This window comes from Nesoenas mayeri, assembly GCF_963082525.1.
Source record: "Nesoenas mayeri genome assembly, chromosome: 1".
Classification (NCBI taxonomy): Eukaryota; Metazoa; Chordata; class Aves; order Columbiformes; family Columbidae; genus Nesoenas; species Nesoenas mayeri.
Window position 1 is genome coordinate 143,164,669 of NC_137541.1, and position 25,061 is coordinate 143,189,729.

At 41.2% G+C, this 25,061-nt stretch overlaps 2 protein-coding genes across 5 annotated transcripts; one reads left to right on the forward strand and one right to left on the reverse strand.

Annotated features, from left to right (window-relative positions):
- Positions 1 to 2,598: 2,598 nt before the first annotated feature.
- On the reverse strand, positions 2,599 to 6,957 carry RPL24 (ribosomal protein L24). Its single transcript, XM_080339711.1, has 6 exons — positions 6,877 to 6,957; positions 6,678 to 6,753; positions 5,244 to 5,354; positions 3,697 to 3,833; positions 3,221 to 3,284; positions 2,599 to 2,729 (listed from the first exon to the last, which is right to left on the reverse strand). The coding sequence occupies exons 1-6, from the start codon at positions 6,879 to 6,881 to the stop codon at positions 2,649 to 2,651; spliced, it is 474 nt and encodes a 157-aa protein (XP_080195837.1). The 5' UTR covers positions 6,882 to 6,957; the 3' UTR covers positions 2,599 to 2,648.
- An 87-nt stretch (positions 6,958 to 7,044) lies between these two features.
- Positions 7,045 to 23,294, forward strand: CEP97 (centrosomal protein 97). 4 transcript variants are annotated; one of them, XM_080339614.1, is made up of 11 exons: positions 7,045 to 7,309; positions 9,876 to 10,018; positions 11,326 to 11,484; positions 11,906 to 12,007; positions 12,394 to 12,507; positions 15,834 to 16,000; positions 17,220 to 17,384; positions 19,078 to 19,208; positions 19,734 to 20,487; positions 21,548 to 21,623; positions 22,337 to 23,294. In XM_080339614.1, exons 1-11 carry the CDS (start codon positions 7,255 to 7,257, stop codon positions 23,045 to 23,047), a joined length of 2,577 nt encoding a protein of 858 aa, XP_080195740.1. In that variant the 5' UTR covers positions 7,045 to 7,254; the 3' UTR covers positions 23,048 to 23,294. The 4 variants fall into 4 exon arrangements, with proteins under 4 accessions (XP_080195740.1, XP_080195741.1, XP_080195739.1 ...); XM_080339615.1 differs by having other exon boundaries at positions 9,882 to 10,018; positions 19,078 to 19,211; XM_080339613.1 differs by having other exon boundaries at positions 7,046 to 7,309; positions 19,078 to 19,211.
- Positions 23,295 to 25,061: the final 1,767 nt, after the last annotated feature.

The following is a 25,061-nucleotide window of genomic DNA, read 5'->3' on the forward strand; positions in this document are numbered from 1 at the left end:
AGCAGCAACGGAAAGACAAAATGGCTGCTGCACAAGAGGAAGTGAGGTCAGAGGCCCGCGCGCATGGGAGGGGCGCGTGCGCAGGGAAGGTGCAGCTCCTAATGGGGGAGCAAAGCCGCCATCTTGGAGTTGGGCAAGAGACCGAGCAGCAGGCTAGGAGCCGCCATCTTAGAGCCGGGCGCAGTTTGTGAGGGCGGACGCGGGCAGGGCGCTGGGGGCAAGGGACGATGCTAAATAAGTAGCTTTATTGGCGTAGCTCCGAAACGAGCACCCTCCGATTCAAAATTGCCCCAGGAACAGGAGCTACGAGAAAACTGTCAGTGTGCTTTTATGTTTCAGAGGAACAGCATGACTGTTGATGGTCTCAGTGCATCAAGCATGCTCTTTTGTATTTGTGAAAGAAAGAAAATCTTCTGAATGGCAACTGCTGGTTGTCCTTGTCCAAGTTCTGACCTGATTTTGTTTTACACCCATAATAGGCATAAAATGCAGAAGGCCCCAGGATGCCCGCACCCAGGCAGGAGCACAGCCAGCAGTGACCCTTCCCCTGCGCTCAGTGCTTGCGAGGCAGCACCTGGACCGGTGTGCGCCCCCCAAACACAAAGATACTGATTGCGTGGAGCGAGTCTGGCAGAAGGCTGCAAAGGTGGTCAGGGATAAGAGCATGAGGGATGAGGTGAGGCTGAGAGCTGGGCTTTTTCACCCTTAAAAAGGGAAGGCTTTGTGAGGACCTGGCTGCTGTGCACAGCTACCTCAGCAGGGGATGCAGAGAAGATGAAGGCAGGCTTTTCTCAGAGCTGCATAGCAATAGGCAACGAGCACAGGTTAGAACACAGAAAATTCTAGTTATAAATAAGGCCTTTTTTTTTTTATTAACCATGGTGATAGTCAAATAACAGGTTGCCTTAAGAGGTGGTGGAACCTCTGTCTTTGTTAAGCACTCATCTGGATACAGCAATGAGCAACCTAATCTAAAGACATGCTTTGAGGAAGGGGTTGGACTAGATGATCTCTGGAGGTCCTTTTCAACACAAATTATTCTGTGGGTCAGTATTCCATTTTTTGTGAGAAATATTTAATACAAACCCAATTGCACTGGGTAAGCATAAGAGCTTCAATTTATTAATTTCCGTGTCAGTTCATTGCATTATATCTTTGTTTGAGCTGAATAATGTGCAGTTATATCAGGTTATTGCCCTGAACAGCCTGCCTCACTTGAAGAACAATTTGTGAGAGGAGTAACCTGATGGGCTCTTTACTGTTTCACCATATCAGTCAGAACTCATGAATAAACAGCACAGTGATCTTAAAGCCTTTCTGTGCACCTCTGCAGAAACAGCAGGCAACCAAAGCCTGCAAACTTCAAAGCACTAACAAATACTGACTTACTAATTAGCCATATCTGACAATCAAGTCGTATGTATCATTAATGGTATTTCAAGCAGACTGTTCGTAAAAACTCATCTTTGCTTTCAGCACTTTAGCTGGAAACTTTCACAAGCATAAATGCAGTGTACCAGGTGCTTGATACATGACACTGATATAATCAGGATTTTATATAGTGGTCACTAGAATAGGTAACTTTCAGTGGAGTAGCTCCTATTTTTTTTTTCTTATATATAGCAAAAAGCGTAATTGTTTTGGAAGATAATGGTGCAAAGTGCACTAATGTAATCAAGCTAGACCTATTTTAAATGAGTTGCAACCTTGATCTAGACCTGTATATAGTAGACTCAAACCAAAAAGTATAACTCAAAATATAGCCCAAATTGTCCATTACAGCCATTGTTTTTGAAGCCCCGAAGAACTGCAGGAAGCAAAACTATGAAGACTGTTGCTTTTTTGACCACTGGATTAAGATAAAGCAAGACCTCAAAGCTTCGCAGTGCTAGTAAGTATTAAGATGTGGCATCAAAAAAATCAAGAAGTATCTGATCCAGAAAGCAGAGAAGGTTCATTTTCTCCTATACTTCCATTAAGTCAGAGGACATTGTTTAGCTGAGGCCACTTGGTACTGTCCCTCAAAACTATGGCAAAGTTTGGGGACACTGCCTGTGTAATTACTGAGTGCTGCTAATTAGATCATGATTGCAGAAAAATGGCCAGACTGAGTCAAGAAACTGATATAGCATAGTGAACAAGTGCAAGGCAGGACGTTTACAGCCATCCTTTTCCTGACAACAGCTTCCAGCAATTTCCTGACCCAGGAGTTGCATCTGAACCTGTGTAACAGCCATGTGGCCCATGAAACCATCCATTCCCATTTTTCTGCCTATTTCTCCTTTTATCCTATACAACATGTTGCTACATGCATTCCACAACACAGGAAATGCATTTGTCACAGACATTATTGCTTCATACAGCCTTTAGTTTGCATTTCTGAACTTAGAAACCCTTTTTATGCCATTTGACATAAACGCAGAATAAACTTGTACTTGTGCTGTTTTGTCCTTCAAGCAAGAACAGCTGCTTCTATATATTGTCTTAACAAACCACGTTTTATGGCAAGATGTTTGAGTCTGCAACACCAGACATACTGAAGAAAATTAATCTATGAAATAACCATATCTCACACAGTTGAAGAGAACATGGCACAAGTTCTGAAAGTTAGTGAGATATTTATTCAGCATGACTAACAGTTAGGCAAGTTAGCGCTTTCCACCAACACGAGGAGCAGAAACCTTGACTGGTTTCACAATCTTCTGCTTAGGTGCTGCCTTTGTGGGAGCCTGGAGAGAAATAATAAAGTATAAGCAAAGAGAAACAATTTATTTGCTATCCTTAAAGCTTTCCTTTGTATTTAAAATTCTGGACAGAAATTAGACAATTTAAATCAGATTAGAATTATAATCTATGAGATTAGGATCACGTTAACAGATTGTTACACACACATGACTGTAAGCCTACAACATGTATGATGCCAACATACGGCATTAATTCGTAAGTAATGAAACAGATGCTAGCATTCATCAAAATATTGTTACCAAGTTCATAGATAGTGAAGATGTCACATCCAGACAAGTTTTTAACTATTAAGAATCTTTGACATATGGTCAGAAAGTTGTTTTACTATAATACTTATTTCTTCCAGATCAAAAATCTATAAGCAGATACTTCTTCCAAACATGAATGGAATTGCCAGTTAAGCGCTGCAACAGAATGTTGCGTTACAACACGGTGTATTACATTTCATTATTTCTATCCACCTGTTGCATCTTACCTTTGCAGCAGAAACAGCCGTTTTCTTGGTTGCCTGCTTAGCCTTCTTGGCTTCTTTTGCAGCCCTGTTAGTTCACAGAAAAAGGTAACGGTTATTCATATCTGCCATTCACTGTTTGTCTCAGCACTGTACAAGCTCCCTTAGATCAAGAAAGGAAAGCATTATTTCAGATCTATCCTCTGCACTCAGTACCTCTAGGAAGACTATTACAGAGAAGGCAGAACTGAGTGTGACTAAAACAATATTTTCACAAAGGGAGAGGGTCTCACAAAGAGACCCTTCTCTGCTGCTACCATCGCTTGCCGAGATTGCTCAGTATTACCTCCAAACATACAAATTTAAAAAAAAAATACCATAACCAAACCCACAAAAAACACTTATAAACCATGGAGCTCCTCTAGAGTTTAAGATCTTGTATGAAAAGTGTTAATAAACTTTGAAAAGCCTGGGATAGCTTAATTTATCTGTTTTCTCACCTAATAGCTTGTTCCCTCTGCGCCTTTCGTACTTCGGGCTTCTGATTTCGTTTAGCCATAATCTCAGCTAAAGAAGCTCCAGTGATCGCTCTCTGAAACTTTACAGCACGACGTGTGCGCTTCTTCTGTATCTCTTCCTAAAATGGCAGAAGATGAAGACAGACAATTAGTATAAGACCTTAAATAAAAGGCTAAAGACAGTTATAGAAACAAGCTCCTATTAAGAACCAAACTATTATAAAACTGTAAAAGGAAGCAGAATTTTACTCTTTTCTTCAGAGATAACCAATTTCTTGATTTTCCCACACAGATGACGAGCTAAAAAAGAACAATGTATTCTCCTTTGCAAGGTATAAAAAAAAGTCATTTGGAACAATGTCAGAAGGTCTGCCATCTGTAAGTCCCAGAAAAAAAAATGGGAGGAGGGATAAAGTCCGCTTTGATAGAATCTTCTGAAAGGAAGACAATTCCCACCTGTTCCAAGTGGAATCACAGTGCTGGGCAGCAGTGTAGGCCATTGAGCATCAACTTTATTTCTTCAAACAAACAGGTAAAAACCACTGACCTATACCATGTATGTAAGCGTTTCCAAATGCTCTTTTGCTGTGCAAATTTAAGCAAGACAAGTGAAAATGCCTCATGCTACATGCGTTCTTAATTTATCTTTTTCATACAATGACAGCTACATAGGAAAGACCTCCTACTAAGTTACAGCCCAAAGTTTTCAAGAAAAGTACATGTGGAACTATAGTGGGTCCTTGGATTCCCTGACAGAGGGCACGGGAACAGAAATTAGCCTTGAGGTTATGAAGGCCTACCCGTGAGGAAGGTGGGAGTAAAGGAGTATTCGGAGATGTTACGGATGTACCAGTAAGACAGAAGGGAGTAGAAGAGTAACATTGATGATAGCAAAAATAGCCAATGAGATGTTACTGCTGTAACTTGTAACCAGTAGTGAAGAGACACATGAATTGGTAAAACTGTATAAAAATGCACTTGTGGCAATAAATGGCATCTACTACTTTCATCCTGGAAGAACTTGATCTATGTCGTTTGTCCACCTCAACCATGACAAGTACATAAAAAGTTCCCCACCCTTTAACCCCCAAACCATCTGTTTGGAAATAATGATCCACCAGATTTTCAGCTCTATGCCACACTATCACCATTCAGAAAGTTTTCAAGTCCAAGCTTTTAGAAAGTTTACATATTAAACAGCATTACCCACCTTCTGCAAAATTAATTTTTTAAAACATATGCCATTCATGCAAGTGTTGAAATCAACTGAACCTACTGCGGTTCTGAGGGAGCCCTCAAAGAAGTGATATGATACAACACTTTTGCTGAACCGGTTAGCTTTCAAACATAAAGCAACATACCAACACATGTAAATGCACACATATTTGTACCATTATTAGCCAGTTTTCATCCTGATTATATGGGTCATGCTTCTGCTAAACAGCAGCATACTCAATTTACCTCTATTCCAACAGACCATATCTTTTGACAGAAAAATTTTCAAGCAGCATTAGTTGGTCTGTACTTACTGACTGTCCTTTCTTGTGTTTACGCCTGTATAGAACAGTCCAGTTGATTTGACGGGGGTTTCTCTTGGAAAGGAATGCAGACTCACATTTTGCATTCAAGAACTGAAAAACCTGGAAAGATAAAATATTTTGTGTAAGCTTTGTTTCTACAAAAGACATTACTACAGTTTATGTTAACGTACCAAGTAATTACTTGATTCAACATTTTCAACAGTGATGCTTTTGTATTTCTTTACACAGCCCTGACAACCCAAAATTTTAGAACATACTTCAAAAAATGTCAAATTTGGGATTTTGTTGTGTCAATTAAACTGATATCTTACAAAGCATTCTATTTTAAGAAATTTTCCATGCCTAATTTAGTTCCTTTACAATAAAGCTGAATGTTACAGTTTTCATTTTCATCTCACAAAAAATAAGCTGCTTCATTGTGCTGAAACCACAAATTACCACTTGCATCCAGTGCTGCACTGTATCCTAGGCACAGCATGAACAGCCATAGCCAGCATCATACTTTTCAAGTGTCTGTCCTCAAATAACTATGCGCTTCCTCTACGTGTAAGCAAGTCAAAACTTGGCATAAGAACAGAGACCAATATTCCACCCTGTTCCCTCTTGCACAGTTGGACTAAGCTTCTTGCCTACAATCACAAGTGGAATTAACAGGCTAGTTTATTATAAACCATAAAATTAAATCTGAAGTATAAACAGATTCCAACAAGAGCACCTGAGGATTCAGTTGGTCCATTTACTTAGCTATAATCTCAAGAGATTCTGTACAGCAAGACTACTGTCCTGGGGTATCCAAACCCTAATCCCTCCTTTTGTAGATACGAATAGTGTATTTTTATTTATGACAGTCCTACATGTATGAGAGCCTGAAAAGCCTCTCCTCTTTATTTATCCCAATGATCCATACCCAAATTATTTGCAAGTCCTCTTGTTTACTTCAGCAAATCTCAGCATTAGACACCATACAATTAGTACTTTCTACAGAACTTTGGTAGTTTAGACCAAATGCTTTAACACACCTTTCCCAAACTACAACCTTAAAACCCGACTCAAAAACCAAAGCTACAACACAAACACGATACTCCTGCAGACCAGCTCTGACAGCAGCCATATGACACCCAGGCACCGCCGGTTGCAGTGCGATGGTATTCCCTATATACGGCTCAATACAAGCGGTTCAAACAGACGGTACAGCAAAGGCCAGCGATGAACCCGGGCAACACCGCCTATTTCCCCACTGCGCCTCCAGTGCGAAGCCTTCACTTCCCCCAGCATCGCGCCGGCCTCCCCCTCAGACCTGCCGGCCTCCCCCTTCTGCAGGGCCCGCTCCTGCCAGTCCTTGCCGCTCGGCACCGCGGCTGCCCCCTCCCCACGGGGCTCGCCCCGGGCCCCCCGCTCGACCCTCCCGCCCCCCGGTCTCACCTTCCCGTCGGTGCGGGCGTAGCGGCGCCCATGGCCCGGGTAGATTTTGTACCCGCTGAAGCTGCACAGCTCGACCCTGCGCGGGAGAGAAGAGTTAGGAGAGAGAGCAGAAGAAGGGAAGAGGAAGACCTAGCCCTCCGGCGGCCTCCCCGCGGCGGATGGCCCCGGATGGGGCGGGAGAAGCTGCCGCGGCACTTACTTCATGATGGCGCCGCTTCAGAGCCGGGCGGCGGCCAGGCCGAAGAGGAAGTGAGGCTGACAGGAAACGGCGTAGTGCACGCCGCGCGCAGCACGCCGGGACGGCTCCACCCCGCGCGCAGCGCCTGACGGGAAGGGAGCGGGGCGGGGCGGGGCGGGCAGCGCCTGCCCAGCCGGAGGGGCAGGGGGTGAGGGGCCATACGGGATCGCTCAAGCCGGCCAGACCTTGCACTGTTCGGTTAAAATCTCGCTAGGCGGTTCCATATGTGGGACCTGCCATCCTACCGAGAATAAAAGACACAGTTTTCTCGTCAAGGAAGCGAGGCAGCCAATCGGCGTCCAGCACTCGGTTGCCTGGCGGCGTTAGCAAGCGGGAAGAATGTCGGCGACGGGGGTTGCGGCGAGGACCGAGGCTGTCTCACCGGCTGGAGGGGGTAAGGGGAGCACCCAAGGCAGCGAGCCTACCGGGGGCTGCGCGGGCGGGTTGCGGGTGTTGCGGGCCGGCGGGGGTTTGTTTGGGTGTCCGTTGTGCGGCGCTGAGCGGCGGGCGCGCAGAGCGCTGTGGGAGCTGTAGTGCAGACAGTGCGAAGCGGGCGCAGCGGGCGCGGGATTCGGACTACAAATCCCGAAAACCCCCGCGGCCCGCCCTGTGTGATGGGGAGACTCGGCTGAGGGGGAGCTGGGGAGGTAGGGGTGCGCCCCCTCCTGGCGGGGATTAGGGGGCAGCTTGGCTGCTCTCCTCCTTGCTCTCCGTGTTTCTCCGCGCATACAGCCGGCACATGAGGTCCCCAGGTAGGGCTGGAAGCGGTCAGGCCAGTGAGGGGATGAGGAGACTGGTGTGGAGTGCAGCCCGTCATCAGGGACAGGGTCACCACCCAGCAACCAGTTTGGGTCTGGAGCGTGCAGATAAGGGCTGTTCATCCTGCTGAGTCCTGGGCACCTGACCAGGGATTTGCTCACAGTCTTGTAGAAGGTAGGCTAGGAGCTGAAATATGGCCCCTTTTCTTACAGTAGAGCGTACAGAGGTCTTGGGAGGCAAAGAGTGAGCAGTTTCTTGCTTTCTGTAGCCGAGTCTGAAAGGATGGTGTGTTATAATGGCAGGTCTGTGTGCAGGTCTGGCTTTGAAGGCTTAAGGGCTCAGTAAGTGTACATAGCTGCTATGTGAGTAATATGCAGCTCTGAAACTCTTTTCCTAGGTACTGAGAACCTATTAGGAAAATCTAATTTCCAAAATGTTATACCAATTAGTCTTTATGGTATGAAATCATGTTAACTTTCTTAATAAAGATATATATAGATATAGTTCGTGCTGTATGCTGAGTAGTCATGCTTTAGAAAGCAAGCTAAAGGACTCCAGCAAGGAGGAGAAGGACAGGCCCCCTTCAATTAGGGACCTTTGCTTCTCCAAGGCCCCCAAAAAGGATACCCCTGGACAACCAAGATAGTGCCAGCATAAGTAACTATAGCAAGACTGACTTCAGTGATGTCTAGATTGATAGAGAAGCAGGTGCATGATGACACTACAGAACTGTAGGTTTTTTGCAAGTGGTTGTGTGTGTGTGTGTGTGTGTTAAGTAGCGATTAGTCAAATCATGTTGTACCTGAATGCTTGAAAGGTATAAGAACCTCGTGTAAGACCACATTCCGGGGGCCCCAGTTTGAATGGGGCACTGCATGTGCATGAATACAAGGATTATTCTTGTGATTCTGTACTGTGGGTCTTAACCACTCTCCTTGGTGGACATGGGCCCATTGTGAAATTTTGTATCAAGCCTTTGGATAAATGGGAAGATGCAAGATTTCCCTGCTTAGTTAAAGTGACCAAGTGATTATAGAGCTGACTACTTAAGTAAGAAACATACGGTGCCTTCTCCCTGAATGTGCAAAGGCAGGAGTGTGACTCTTTCTGGTGATGCTGGCTCTGCATTGCTGGTCTTCAGAGATCTTCAGGTGGCTGTGGATTTGAGAAGCAATGGATATGTAATAAATGTCATCAGAGATGCTTCTTAGAAAAGCGTATACTCTAGCTGACAAAATGGTACACCAAAAATGTGTGTCTCCATCCTTAACATAACCAAACCCTGCAAACTATAAGAATATTCATATGAAGTGCACATTAGGGTAAGAACACTATTCTGGAATGTGCTACTTGAAAAGGCAGCATTATTTACTGAGCAGATAGTAAGAGAAGAAGCAGCACTATAACAGAGGCTTAATGTGTGAAAATTATTATTAGCAAGTGTCTTCGTGGGTAGCCGGTGACTCATGTTCCCTGTAGATGGCAAATGTTTTCCTTTTAGCTTTTTATAGTAACAAGTTTTGTACAGAACACTTTAATTGTGTGTTCTGTTAGTTAAATGATATGCTAGCCTATTTACAATTTACTCCTGCCCAAATATCACCCATACTGTAGTATGGCTCTATGAATTGGTTCTTTGTTCTGACTTTTCACGAGGCACTTTGCTGGAATAGCCTATCAATACAATTTGGGGACACATGCACCAAAATTCCAAGATGAGGTTCACTCAAGGATTTGGCCAGTCAAGTCCTGGAGTGGAATCTTTGGCTCAAAATTAGACACATTCCCTATCCATTAAGCGAAGATAAACACTTAGGATTAGGTTTTGCAGCAGCCAGACTGCTAAAAGGAAGTATGTCTTAAAATATCTGATAGCAAGTTTTAAATAGAGGACTGAATCTTAAGTTCATGTCTTCTCTGAAGCATCTGACTTCTGTCAACAGAGGGTTGTCAGTTTCTGTTTCACAGGCTGAAACATCTGCTTTGAGTTTGAACCTAGAGCGCACTTTCAAAAAAAAAAAAGAAAGAGGTGTAGGCTAATAATATTTGTCTAATGATATTTTTCCTTTGAAATACAGAGGATCTGTTACTGACTGTCCTGAATTCTTTATTGGGACGGGGCCTGGAATCTGTATCTTCCGGTCACTGGACCAGTTAGTCTACTGTGTTTCTTTTTTTCCCCCTTTCCTTTTTCTTTGGAGGTTTAGTAGTCAACTGGTCAGGTCAAGGATTGCAAAAACTGGGCCCAACCTTACCCTGTGATGCTGATACTCATACTCTGATTCTGGACAAAAACCAGATAATTAAATTGGAACACTTGGAGAAATGCAGGAATCTGATGCAGGTCAGTGTTACTTGACTTGGATTTGCTATGAAATAATGGTACTGGGATGCTAATTAAAATACTCCTGCTTTAAGGCCGTATTATATAATTGAAGTAAATTAGCAGTTGCTGTTTTCCTAGGAAAATAAATGATGGTTAACTAAAATAGAAAGCTTTGTTTTTAGTGTAACTCTGCAGTTGATAGTGGGGGAGGCTGTATTGCTAGTTACCTAGGTAACTGAAAATGAACTAAATAAATCCTAATGGGGGCGTGTCATAAGAACACTTATAAAACTCACTGATAACCCATTTTTTCATACTTCTTAGCTTTTGAATAATTGAGCTTTGTGACCTTAAAATAATTTTGTTTTGTCTTTCCTCTCTGTAATTGTAAGCATCCAGACATGCGTACAGAACTCTACTCTCCATTTGGATTTCAGAACTCTTCACAGAAGGGAGAGGATTAATAGCCTTAATTTATGAGAAGAAAAAAAGCAATTGTGCATTAGGTTCAAATAGAAAAATAGCAAATAAGAAAATGTGAAGGTGGAGGGTTCTGTGTAGTCTTGTTAATGTATTGAGTCATGTAGCCCCTGATGTTCTTAGTACTTAGCCTTAATTTTAGTAGTAGTCCATTTAAGTTTGTGAGGGCATTGGGTGCTTGCAAAAATCTGAGTATTAATCCTTTGGGGGCAAAGCTTTACATGTCCATGTTAATTTTCATGAAAAGTGGCTCCAGATAGACTTTGAAGTCACCTAGCAGCCTCTAGAGACAAGTTAAACTGAGATGGGAGAGGTGGAGTTTGTTACTACAACAAACCTTCACCAGTCTGCCAGCTTGGTGTTCATGTTATTAATGTGTATGTTTAATCAGGGCTTATCCTTTAAAAAGTGATTTACAGTATTATTAGTGCAGGACCTTTTTGAGAATCATATGAAATATACTTTGTCCTCTGCCATCTTGACATTAAGTATAATTTTTACGCTGGGGATGGTGAAACAGTTTACACAACGATTTGGCAATTCTGATTTTAAAATTTTATTTTCGTATGATGTAATTCCTCATTCATTCTCCTTTATTCAGCTGTTGCTAGGAGGATTTCCTCTTAAGTTTGCAGAGTGAGGTGTGAAGACTGCTCTCTTTGATCAGTAGTTCACTTCATGGCCCTTGCAGTTTTTTATGTCTGTGTTATTTGCTTGAAAATGGAATTTGTAGATTGAATAAATTCTTGTTGGATTAGGTTTTTAACCATTGAAAATAAAAGCCTGTTCTGTCTGTGCAGCTTAATAGTTAAAACTATTTATTTTATTTGTGTGTCAATCTGCAGCTCTCTGTAGCAAACAATCGTTTGGTGCGAATGATGGGTGTAGCAAAACTGACTAAGCTCCGGGTGCTAAACTTGCCTCACAATAGTATTGGGTACGTGGAAGGGCTGAAGGATTTGGTGCACCTGGAATGGCTGAACTTAGCAGGAAATAACCTTAAGGTAAAGTATTTAGTCTTAACACATTTTCCAAAATCTAGTGTTGCAGAAGTTTTGAAAATGCTGCAAAGAAATCTGAATATGTTTCTGATTTTGATTTGAACAAGTATTGAAGTTTTGTGTCTACTGGTCTAGGAAACAGAAGAGGGCAACTTTTGGACAAGAATTTTCGGGGGGGGGGGGGGGGGGGGGGGGGGAGAAAAAAAAAAAGAAGGTTTACTATAAAAATGTAATGAGAATTGGGAATTAGTTCCCAAACTAGGAAAAGAGTTATCTGTAAAATGAAAGTGTGTGCACACATGTTTTTCATTTTGGGTTACCGGTGCCTTTTAGCTTTCAAAATATTTTATAATTATTGTTCTCTGATTTTATTTAATGACTAAAAAAGAGTTACTGTGAGTAACTGACTTCTTTGTTTTTGTAGGCCATTGAACAAATCAACTCCTGTCTATCTCTTCAGCATCTTGATTTGTCAGACAATAACATAGCTCAATTAGGCGATCTTTCCAAGCTTACGTCACTGAAGGTAGATGCTATTTTATTTCTCTTTTTGTTACATTCTTTGCATAAAGAATTTTTTGTTGAAAATTGCTGCCTTTTAAAGCATTCATTATTCAAACACTAGCTCTTAAAGCATTATAATTAATCACTGTAATTTCTAGTGGGAAGCATGTAAGAATTATTTTTTTTTAACTGTGAGTATACTTCAGCTCTGCATTTTAAAATGAGAAGGTTTTGCTCTAAAATACAAAAGTTAGGGATTTTTCTTTTCTGGGATAAACAAAAGTAATTGTGATGATACTAGAAAGCCTTAATTAGTTGTTTTGTGTGTATTGTGCAGGTATTGCCTGAACAAAAATTGTGGGGATTTTGAACGAACATACATTTCATCACTGTATGTTTATTTTATAGACTCTATTGCTACATGGAAATATTATAACTTCACTTCGCACTGCCCCTGTTTGCCTACCTCAGAATCTGACTGTTTTTTCTCTGGCAGAAAATGAAATCAGAGACTTAAATGAGGTAAGATATAGAAGATATATCACCTTGTCTTTAAGCAGACTGAAAGCAGATAGCTGGATAATTCTTTTGAGGATGTAACTGAAAATGGGCACTCTTCTTTGAAACAACCCATGTTCATAGAAGTAACTTTCAGTAGTTTATATGTAATAACTATACTTGCATTACCCACATGAGCTAGGTGATACCTTTTAAAATTTGTCCTTGAAAGACACTTTGCCTTTTTTATTTTGTTTTTATATTATTCAAAGATGTCAGAAGTATGCTTTAAGGACTAAATTCGTGGAGAGCTTTTAATGATTGTCCGAAGGTTGAAGGCTGATTAATTGCTGCAGAGGATTTCTGCAGCCGCTGGGTTTATAGCAGAGGTCTGAGTTATGCTTGTTGCAACTGAATGTTTTTAGACCCGTGTCTTGTTTAACCTATTTCTCAAATGCTATATAAGAGGAACAAATATTTTACCTGATATTTTTACCTTTGTTGTGTTGTTTGGGGTTTTTAAAATATAAGTAGCACCCAAACCTGTCAGTTGGGCTTCCATGTTAGAAGAAAAATCTTATTTTGGTAATGCATTTCTCTTCAAAACAGGACAGGGTTTCTCCAGCCTTTTGGCTTACCTTTTTTTTTTTTTTTTTTTTTTTTGGTCAAAATCTTAATGCCTATTGTAGTGAACTGGATTCATAGAAATACTGTACTTTTCACAGAATCACAGGATGCTAGAGATTGGAAGGGACCTCGAAAGATCATCTAGTCCAGTCCCTGTGCCAGAACAGGAACACCTGGATGAGGTTACACAGGAATGTGTTCAGGCGGGTTTTGAATGTCTTCAGAGAAGGACACTCCACAACCTCCCTGGGCAGCCTGTTCCAGTGCTCTGTCACCCTCACTGAGAAGAAGTTTCTTCTCATATTTAAGTGGAACCTCTTGTGTTCCAGTTTGTACCCATTGCCCCTTGTCTTACCATTGGTTGTTACCAAGAAGAGCCTGGCTCCATCCTCATGACACTCGCCTTCTACATATTCATAAACATGAATGAGGTTGCCCATCAGTCTCCTCTTCTCCAAGCTAAAGAGACCCAGCTCTCTCAGCCTTTCCTCATAAGGGAGATGCTCCACTCCCTTAATCATCTTTGTTGCCCTGTGCTGGACTCTCTCCAGCCGTTCCCTGTCCTTCTGGAACTGAGGGGCCCAGAACTGGACACAATATTCCAGATGTGGTCTCACCAGGGCAGAGCAGAGGGGGAGGAGAAGGTCTCTTGACCTACTAACCACCCCCCTTCTAATACACCCCAGGATGCCATTGGCCTTCCTGGCCACAAGGGCACAGTGCTGGCTCACGGTCATCCTGCTGTCCACCAGGACCCCCAGGACCCTTTCCCCTACACTGCTCTCTAACAGGTCGTTACCCAACTTAGTCGTTCACCAACTACTGGTGCCTGGGGTCGTTCCTGCCCAGGTGCAGGACTCTACACTTGTCCTTGTTGTATTTCATTAAATTTTTCCCTGCCCAACTCTCCAGCCTGTCCAGGTCTCGCTGGATGGCAGCACAGCCTTCTGGCATGTCAGCCACTCCTCCCAGCTTGGTGTCATCAGCAAACTTGCTGACAGCGCACTTTGTTCCCTCATGCAAGTCACTGATGAATATATTGAATAGTATTGGTCCCAGTACTGACGCTTGAGGCACTCCACTAGATACAGGCCTCCAACTAGACTCTGCCCCTTTGACCACAACTCTCTGGCTTCTTTCCTTCAGCCAGTTCACAGTCCACCTCACTACCCGATCATCCAGACCACACTTCAGCAGTTTAGCTGCAAGGATGCTGTGGAGGACAGTGTCATATGCTTTACTGAAATCAAGGTAGACCACATCCGCTGGTTTGCCATCATCTATCCACCTGGTTATGTCCTCATAAAAGGCTATGAGGGTGGTTAAGCACAACTTCCCCTTGGTGAAGCCCTGTTGACTGCCCCTAATGTGACCCTCTTATCCTTGATATGCCTTGAGATGGCACCAAGGATAAGTTGTTCCATCTGTTTCCCAGGGATGGAGGTGAGGCTGACCGGTCTGTAGTTACCTGGGTCCTCCTTCTTGTCCTTTTTGAAGACTGGAGTGACATTTGCTTTCTTCCAGTCTTCAGGCATCTCTCCCGTTCCCCACGACTTGGCAAAAATGATGGAAAGTGGCCTAGCAATGACCTCAGCCAGCTCCCTCAGCACCTGTGGGTGCATCCCATCTGGACCCATGGATTTGTGGATATCCAGATTGATTAATTGCTCCCTAGGCCAGTCCTCATCAACCAAGGCAGACTCCTCCATTTTCCTGACTTCCTCTGGGGCCTCAGCGGTACGGGGCTCCTCAGAACAGCCTCTGGCAGTGTAGACAGAGACAAAGAAGGCATTCGGTAACTCTGCCTTCTCTATTTCTTCTGTCACCAGGGCACCCGCCTCATTCATCAGTGGGCTTACATTGCCTCTAGTGTTGGCTTTATCTGCCATGTATTTGAAGAAGCTCTTTCTGTTGTCCTTGACCCCTCTTGCAAGATTTAATTCTGAGGTGACCTTAGCTTTCCTAGTTGCCTCCCTACATGCTTTGACAACAGCCTTATATTCTTCCCAAGTGGCCAGCCTCTCCTTACATGATTTGTAAACTCTCCTCTTCCACTTGAGTTTGCCCAGCAGTTCCCTGTCTAACCAAGCAGGTCTCCTTGCTCTCTTTCTTGACTTCCTACGTGTCGGGATGCTCTGATCTTGGAAGAAGCAGTCCCTGAATGCTAACTAACTATCTTGGGCCCGTTTATCTTCAAGTACACTTTCCCACGGGATTTCCCTAGCAATTGCTTGAAAAAGCCAAAGTTTGCCCTGCTGAAGTCCAGGGTTACAATTCTGCTTGGTATTCTATTCCTGCCACAGGAGATCCTGAACTCCACTATTTCATGGTCGCTGCAACCAAGGCAGCCCTCAACCTTTACCGCTTCAACGAGACCCTCCTTGTTAGTGAGGATGAGATCCAGCAGCACTCCTCTCCTAGTTGGCTCATCCACCATTTGCATCAGGAAGTTTTCTATATGTAAAGCCTCATTCCTAGATTTTTAGAGAAACTATTACTTTCCAAGGGCTATAGTACTTACAGGAGAATTACGTGGAAAATAGCAGTAGTTTATAGAAGGTCCTTTGAAGATGTTCATGTTCAAAAAGCAAATGTGATTTTCAGTGTATTTGTAATTATGTTGGTTTGTGTGAGATGTCTAGCTGCAACTGGGATAAATATGATCTATTCTGTAAATATTTAATGGGTCTGTTCAGTTAACAAATATGTCTTGTTTTCTCAAGGTTTCTTTCCTGGCCTCTCTTCGTCAATTGGAACAGTTGTCAATTATGAACAATCCTTGCGTGATGGCCACACCTTCTGTCCCTGGCTTTGACTACAGGCCATATATTGTCAGCTGGTGTCTGAACCTTAAAGTTCTTGATGGATATGTGATTTCTCAGAAGGAAAGGTGACATAATAGTATTAAATCTCAAAGATTATTAAATAAGTTTGGCTAAGCTGAAATAGCATTTTTATATAATAAAAAAATTGAGAAGTGCTAATGATCTGAAATTCTGTTTGTCTTGCTAATGACCGTATGAGATACAGGCCAATTAACATTGTTGCTTTTGCTAAATTTTTCATCTGTTGCACTGTTATTATTATTTAAGAAAGCAAGTGTATTTAAGTAGCAGTGTAAAGTTAGGCTTCTGTTTTGTTACTCACTTCACAGCAGCACTTTTACAAAGCAGAACTGTGGTAGCAAGTTATCAGTGATATCTTTTCCAAGCTTACAGCCTCTGACTTTGCAGAATGAGACAATCAACAGACATTAAAGCTGTTATCATGGGGAAGCTGAAATGGGCCTTTCTAGATGTGGCATTTTTCTTATCAGGCAAATATTGTGCTCAAATCACGTGTTGCTATGTCATTGTGGTCATATCACTATGATATCTGTATGATGGTAGAGTGGTCTTAAAGTTCTTGACCTCAAAATAGTCCAAGCCTAAATATTATCCAGTATAAACACATTATAGTCCAATACATTAATGTATTCCAGGACATACACATCTCATTTTTTACTTGTTACTGAAATAAAAAGCTGCCTTTCTGGTCAAACATAAACCAATTCTGTTTCACTATAACGTATTATGACTTTCTGAAAAAGTTACCTGTAAGAATTCTAGATATTTTTTTTTCATGACTAATGGGGATTTCTTTATTAACCCTGTTTTTGTGTACAGATATGTTATATTAAATGTTCTTACACTAAAGAGCATTTAATTTCAAAACCAATTTAAGTTGTTGAACACTGTCAGCAAGATTTGCTCTCTGTGCATATTCTTCATGTTTGTGTGAACTCTTCTGTTTCTGTGGAAGTTTTGCTGATAAATTCATTGACACAAATGTGTTTTCAGTGCTCAAAGACTACACAGAGATAAAGCAGAGTTTTGCTTTTTGCACAGTTTTGGTCAGAGGTTTTTTTTTTTTTTTGTTTCATCAATGCTTATATGAGGGAATACTTTATTCTGGGAATTAAATTTGCAGTTCCTCTGGGCACTGCACATGTTCAAACTTTTTGTTTTGTAGATTAGCTCTTAGGTACCCACCAGAAGAACAGGAGTCAAAGGAGAGTTAGGAGTTTTATGCCATGCATTAATGGTGATCATTTTCCCCCTTTCTAACAGTTTGAAAGCAGAATGGCTCTACAGTCAAGGTAAAGGAAGATCCTATCGACCTGGGCAGCATGTTCAGCTAGTCCAATACCTGGCTACTGTTTGTCCTCTTATATCTACATACGGTCTCCAGACTGAAGAGGATGCCAAGCTGGAAAAAATACTGAGTAAGCAAAGGTGAGAACTTCTTGTTTCTCTCCTGTTAGTGAGTGTAATTGAGAACATATTTATATGTCTTAAGATGTGTTAGATATGATAAGATTTCCTTTTAAGTATTTCAAAGCAACAGTGAGGGCAGGAGATGGGAAGAGTAATGGAGGTGCGAGATGTGTCCCAGAGGGGAATGCAAGAAAAGACAGCAGCAGTAAGAGTGTATTTCTGCTTGCTAGGGCACCTAGGGGCAAATTCTCTATTTTTCATTCTGTGCTCTGTAGGACATGGAAGGTGATTTGTGTTAGGACTGTGATTAAAGTAAACAGACTACCTACTGTAGGAAAACCTGAAAAAGGAGCTTGGATTAACTTTTGTTCTAATTATAAATGAAAGCTATTGTGGCACACTGGAGTATTGGCCATTTTTTTTGTTGTTTGTGTGTTCTTTCTTGGTTTTAAAGTTAAGGTTGTCCTTTGAGGGACACTGTTTTCTGTGATGCCCTTGATGATCTCTGTTAGGTGGCACCTTGGATCTGTCAGCAGAGGCCTCTCTAGAGCCTGCTATTATAGTTCTGCCAGCAGTAGCTGTTTTGCCGAGATCTATGCAAGTAGATGGGGAAAGTTACTGTGATGCCCTTTACTCCCATAAAAAGGTGAACTAATTGGGATTAAAAGCTAGAAAATGTAATAATACAGGACCTATTGACAGACTAGAGCAGAAGACTCAGCTCAAAGGAGCAGGCTATGTCAGTGGCTTAGTGTGGGTAGAAAATTGGGTAACAAAAGTGTTACGGTAAGCAGAAAGCCGGCATATCATCAAAAGGGCTGAAAGCTCGGGAGCATCTGGAAGGAGCTACTGTATACTTTGTCAGTGTAGATCGATCTCCAGGAGGAAATTATAGAAAAGTTGGGGCCATTTCAGAGGAGAAGGTACAAGAAAAGCATATTGACATTGGAGTTTCTAGCTAAGCGCTCTGACATTCACATGATGTTTCTGGGGAAAATTCAGGAAGTTGGCTTGCAAAGTGTAACTCCTTAAAAACTAAAAAAACATCAGAAAAACACTCTCACCAAAAAATACACCCCTCAAAATCCCCACCCATAAATATATACGTATATGCACATATATACATGATTTATAAGGCAGTTTGACTTGGCCTCTACCTCATGATCTTTGAATTCAGCTGGGCTGAAATAACCTGTGTGTTTCCTCAGTTTGTAACAGATTTTTATTTTTGTAGCAATGTTTGATTTGCATGAGGATTTTGTACCTTTAGTAACAGGAGACCCTTCCCTTGATTCAATAATTTTCAAAGGTAGAAGACACTTCCTCCATTCCTCAAACTCCTCTACACATACAAGCGTGATGTGTCCCACAGCAGACACTTAAAATAACTGCATGCCTCTCTTGTACGTAGAAACACTTCATGGTTTTCAGTCTGTAGTCAGAATTGCCTGTTGTTGTGGTTTGTTTGTTTTTTAATAGATGTAACGAAGAAAAAAGGGCAGCGGGAAGGGGAACAGGAGCAGTTTGTGCATCCCCTGCTCTGTGAATAGTCCTGTTAGTGTCTCGTGGGTGTAGAGGTCTGTATAACTAGCCCCTTGTTTAGAATGGTTTGATCACTTTTTTCCTTTAAAGTAGTTGATAGTTTTTTAGGTGTCTTCTGTACTAAGAAAGTTTAAAATAAATATAAAATCTGTTCAAACTCTGTGCTTAGGCTCCACCAGAGGCAGTTGATGCATCAAAACCAAAATGAAGGACTACCTACATCTTCTACTCCCAACAAAACACTGCCAGTTACTTTTGAACACAGCAGTCCAGCCCAGCCACCGCAGATAGTTCTTGAAAGTGGTAAGAAGCCAGTCTGCACTTGTGATCTAACCTGTAGAATTTTTTTTTTTTCTTTACATGGATAACTTCATGGAGAAAATTTCAGAACAGGGCCCTGTTATTATTTATTCTGTTGATTTTTGGAGATTTTCAACTGAAGTTATACTTTGTTTTCTAAAAATACATTCTATAGTTATTTATGTCTTGAAATACTATTAAAATTGTTAGGTGAAAAACACGATCCAGTAAACTAAAGAGTTATTACTTGGACTGTGCCATCTGATAGAAGTGTAACTTCTTCAAGGGAAAGCAGTTTGTGCAATTTACTGTACGCAGTATTTGCAAAGTTTGTGGATGTTACAGTGATACGTATTTATTGTCCTTATCGTTATATAGAAATAATGCTTATCATTACTAGCATTTTACATCTTCTTACACACCTGGGTTCTAACTACCTAAAACAAATTGTGAGTCTCCCCTATGTATTAAATTATGTTATTGAAATACTATGACACTCTTGAATGTTACTTTCTGCCTGTCTAGAACCTATCATCCGGAAGAATTCTTGGGTTGGACCGAGCGGAAATGATGATCATTCCTATGCAGTAAAGAACACTTTTCTTCTTGAAAGAAGATTTCACAAGGAGCTATACCTTGAAGATATACAGACAGATGAAGACAAACTAAACAGCAGCCTTTTATCCTCAGAGTCTACTTTCATGCCAGTTGCTTCAGGATTATCTCCTGTGTCTCCTACTTCAGACCTGAAGCTACATGGAATCAGTTTGGGCTCAGAAGATTATGATGACACAGTGATCGAATGTGTTGGAGATGTTAAGAGTGGAGAAACAGCTGACAAGCAAGAAGCTTCATGTGTTACAAGAGAGAGCTCGAGCAGAGCAGTGGGAAGTGTGGAAACTCAAGAGAATATCAAAGAGAGTGGGCTGTTGCCTTCTGATCCAGAAACAGCTAGCCTGACTGCCAACACTAGCAACTGTTCAGCATCCTCTGAAGACCAAGTTCTGTGCAGTCACCCCAGCACCTCAGTAGGTGCTAAATCGGGGGTTACAACTCTCTGTCCTGATCAGATGACAGTAGAAAGTTCAGGTTCACCAGCTGTTGTTGATCAAGGTGGAGCTGAACTGCAAAGAATGACCAAAGCAGCTACCAAGCTTCAAGCCTGCTGGAGAGGATTTTACACAAGGAACTACCATCCACAAGCCAAGGAAGTGCGTTATGAGATTCGACTAAACAGAATGCAGGAGCACATCATTTACTTAACTGATGAAGTAGAAAAGTAAGTTGGGGTCATGCTGTGTATTTTCAAATCTGAATGACTATAACCATCATTCCAGCATACCTTGGAACAGTTATAAATGTGTCTTGATATAAATACAGCAGAACCTAGCATTGGTAATATGAAACTCTGATTACAGTAAAGCGTTGGTTCCTGTAAGATAAACACAGTTATGCACGTAAATGTTCATACTCTCAAAGCGCCTTCCCTGAGTGGGTTCTGTTAGAATACACATTTTTATTCACGTATTAGCAGGACTTGCATGTTTCACTGCATAACCAAAATCGGAATTGCTAAGTGTGTTTTGTTTTGTGGGTTTTTTTTCCCTCACTTGACTCTAGCAGTTACAGACTCTATAAATGAAGTGTATATGTTGACAGTTATTCCTTTGTTTCTGGTGAAAAGAATTATCTTTGCATGATACAATTTTAAAGTGTGATTCTGTGCTTGGTTCTGTATTTTTTTCATCCTATGAATCTGTTTGAAAGACATCAATTTCAAAGTCCATCAATTTGTAAGATATAAATTGTGGATTTATTTAACATCTTTTTGGATCAGCCTGGGGACTGGCAGCCCAGCTAGCTGTTTTCTATTGCTATCACAAGGAACTAAATTTCTGTGAATCAAGCTGAGCTCTCAGTGAACCTCTAGAAACTTGCAATGCTTACACGTCATACCTACATGCAAGTGATAGCAGATGGGGAGACCATAATTTGAAATGAAGAAGCACTTTTTTTTTTTTGGTGCAGGAAAAAGAAGCATGTCTACATAAAATGAAGTTAGGTTCATTTTACAAAAATACACTTAAGGTATTGGCAAGTCAATAAATGTGCTGCAGCAAAAGGAAGCAGAATCTTGATGTAGTTCTGAAAAAAGAAACTTCAAGTCAGCAGCTGAATATTGAAGGAAAGCCAGACTGCAGTACTGTCTTAATGTTAGGTTCTGTTGTATCTTTCAGAAGTGCTGTTATGTAAGTAGGCATTTTTATGTTTTCTCGTTGATCTTGTTACTCAAATGTTGCTTATTTAGGCTGCATAAATTTGCATGTGTGTTCTTGCAGACTAAGAAAAGAGAGAGAGGAAGATAAGATTCAGAGGCTTGTACAGGAGGAAGCTGTCAGGTTTCTTTGGAACCAGGTAAATAGTTTTAGTCCTCTTAGTTTTCTGCTTACATATGAATTTGAGAAGCACACCATAGATCCTGAAGAGGCAGTGAATATGGTTCATTTTTTTTTCAGTGATGACTTGGGTGGCTTATGGGAATCTAATTGCTGTGTTGTTTGCTATACTGCTATTCTGAGAGGAAATAACATTCAGAAGTACTAGCACAATAAGACTGATTTTGTAACAAAAGCCTGAATTATAGCCTGGTGGGAGAAGGAGGACAGAATGGAAGGGAAGCTAAAGAAATGTAGCAGGATTGTGAAGAATGATGCAACTGCTAAAAGACCAGGGCAAATGAAACTGTGACAAGCTGTGTTGCTTGTGAACAATTAATTTCTCAAGTAGAAAAGTTAATAATACATATTCTAATAAGCTAGTCTTCCAAAAATAAGCATAGGTTATTTATTAAAGGTTCCCTAGCCTTTCTGTTTTTTAAGAGCAGATTCCTTTTTCTTCAGGTATTTGAACTAGGAGGCTTGTGTGCTCTGTCACTGTTGGGCATCTAGATTTAAAAGTCATTATTTAACAGTGGGAAGAACATATTTTCCCTGAAGGTATAGCAAATCTTTTGTTAGTTGACTTGGTCTTAAGATTTATACTAGAACTTTGTTGCTGATAACAAGAAATACTCTAGAAAATACTTTCTTAATTGCATTTTATAATGAAATCCTCTCTGTATTTTACAGGTGAAGTCCCTTCAACAATGGCAGCTTTCAGTGACACAAAATTTAGGTGCCATGTGGCAACCTGAAATTCCTTCAGCCAGTACATTCTGTCCATCTGAACCGTCTGTTCAATCATCTATACTTGAGCAAGAAACCCCACCAGATGTTAGTTCTGCTTGGTTGGTTCCAGCTGGTGATGTTCTTCAGGAAAAGTCTACATCGCATTTCCCAGATTCTGGTTTTCATTCTTCCATGGCTGATCAGACTCATGCTGGTGACTTGTGTAGCTCTGAAAAGAGTTTAACAGAAGGAACTGAGAGCTCTCTTTCAGTGGAAACTGTCAGACCATGTGGTGATCCTGTTTCTGCATATTCTTCAGATGTAGAGGATGGCCATGGAGAGCAAAGTAAAGAGAGCTCTAGTAGCGAGCAGGACAACAGACTGTTACAACAGTATTTGAAATCTGTTCAGCAACTGGAAGAGGCTGATGAAGGGACAAATTGCAATGATGAAACAGAAGGTAGATGGCCACAAATTGCTCTTTCAGCAGAAAGCCAAGATTCTTCATCTGATGGTGTCTCTGTAGATCTTCCTCAAGACACATCTTCCCCTGCCCGAGGAGAAATCAGTCAGACACCAGAAAGCTGCAAACTGAATTCGGGAATAGTAGAAGGGAAGCAAGCAGACTGTGATTCTTCATTTCAGATGTTGCATGTTGGGATAGCTGTATAGTAGTCTCAGTTCCACAAAGGACTAGGGGGTTCCATTTAACTTCGTTTTTCTTTTTGCCATTTATACAAAACTTATTTTTAATGTATGCTGTTTCAGATTTTGACTCATGTTACTAATTTATGTTTTAATTACTGTTTTGTTGATGTTGCTGAGGACTGACACTAACTATGCTAACCTGAAATCAGCAAAGTTCTCAGTGACAGTCATTATGCACTTTATTTTAAAACATAAAACTGATATCCTAATAACTGGCTTCCATTAAATTAATTCTGAAGATTGGGAATGGGTGGGGGAGGGATGTTTGCTGTAAATTCACTCTGACAAATGTGTTAGCAAGTATTTCAATTTTTTTCTTAAAAGGAGGATTGAGTTATTTCAAAGAGAAGGAAACAATATGGGAAGAAGTTCAGTCAATATAGGCTGTGTGTGTGTGTATGTATGGATACAGCCTGATGAGACAGGTGAAAGTAGTTGCCTTTCAGGCTTCTTTTGACTTTAACAAGAATAGTTTGGTCAGTGTTTCAAAGATGCATTCCATGAAACTGGTGTTTAAGTCAGTGACTTCTTTTTGTCATTTACTTGAAGCTGCTGGCTAGGAATTAGGTCATTTAGACATGCACTGAAACAAGGACTTACTGGATTCAGACCTTAGGGAGCTTCAAACAAACTTTCACCTTTGTTTGCCCTGGGGTCGAATTTCCCCACTTTCTCAGGTAAGACTTAAAGTGGAACCAGCAGCAGCCTTTACTAAATACACGTTTCAAAAGGGCGTGTGATTTGGGAACGTGGTTTCCAAGACTGCACTGCTGGGTTACAGCAGCAGACTTGGTGACACATCTTTTGCCTCCACCATGATGCTAAAGTCACTGGGATTTGGATCTGCATGGCTTTCAATACATTAATGTGTTTGATGAATCACAACTACTTCTGTCTACAGGTATTAATCTTAAAAGCAAATGCCATGACTTAAAACTATTCTTTGACATCAGGTTTGTTGTGTTCTTCTCTGTATGCCCAGTATTTGACATTCTGATGATAAGTAGATGAAAAGCTGTATTTCTTCCCTGTTGGCAAATGTGCTAAGTTACCTAGGCTATGGTTTCCGCTTAAACACTGGGCAAGCAATAGCATTTATATCTTGCCTAGCCATTGCTGTGTTATTTTTTTAATGGAAAAAGATCAGGTATCTCAGCATACTGCAAAAGTTGCAAGGGAAATCTGTTTTGTCATGTGATTTGTGATAGAAGCTAATCAAATAGAAGCTGACATTGTGACTTCTAAAGATTAGTTCAGTTTGCCAGTACTGTGTTTTGCAACGTGCACTGCAAGGCCAGTGTTTCAAGAGTTTGCTAATATTAACTTCTCAGATATAAAGACACATGCATGTTATAATTCTCAGAATCTACAGGTTAACTTATGGTGCTATAGTGTCATTAAAATCAGCTGGTGCTGTTTTAAAGTGACTCTTATGGCCATGTTACCATGTTGAATAACAGAATTTTTGTAGAAGCCTTGGTTGCTTGTCTGCTTTAAGTTATGAACTGAAATTTACCACTACTCAGGAGTTTGGCATGAGGCCAGTATCCGCTTGAGGCCTCAGAATAGACTTTATTTAGAATATAAATGGTGTAATGGACTTGTACCAGCCATCTGCCCAATGGTGAAGTTCACCTTGGAAGAATAAAGCTTGCCTCTGTGTATAGAGTAGCCGTCATCTCTTTTCCTCCATCCTTCAAAAAAACGAGTTCTAGAGCACTGACTTCTCAAAAGAGCTGTCGCTGCAGTCAAGCTGACATTTGACTGTGCCTTGCATACATGAGAGCATTTTAAAAAAAGACACGACAACTGAGGTGGTAGATTCTTAATGTGCTATTTTTTTAACTCAGTCTAATTACAGCACATTTGTAGCATAACCATATTCATAGTTATATCATAGACCATGAGCATGCATGGGTATCAAAAGTGGTACAGGTGCATTAATGTGTCACAACATCTAATTAACTGTGCAAAGAAG

Excerpts from the sequence above, each read along its gene's own strand:
- RPL24 (XM_080339711.1), bottom strand. Across the intron at positions 5,355-6,677 it reads ACGCCCGCACCGACGGGAAG|GTTTTTCAGTTCTTGAATGC; the intron begins GTGAGACCGGGG and ends TTATCTTTCCAG. Across the intron at positions 2,730-3,220 it reads CGGCTGTTTCTGCTGCAAAG|GCTCCCACAAAGGCAGCACC; the intron begins GTAAGATGCAAC and ends ATTTCTCTCCAG.
- CEP97 (XM_080339613.1), top strand. The coding sequence starts at position 7,255 with ATGTCGGCGACGGGGGTTGCGGCGAGGACCGAGGCTGTCTCACCGGCT. Across the intron at positions 12,508-15,833 it reads AAATCAGAGACTTAAATGAG|GTTTCTTTCCTGGCCTCTCT; the intron begins GTAAGATATAGA and ends TGTTTTCTCAAG. Across the intron at positions 17,385-19,077 it reads AAAATACTGAGTAAGCAAAG|GCTCCACCAGAGGCAGTTGA; the intron begins GTGAGAACTTCT and ends CTCTGTGCTTAG.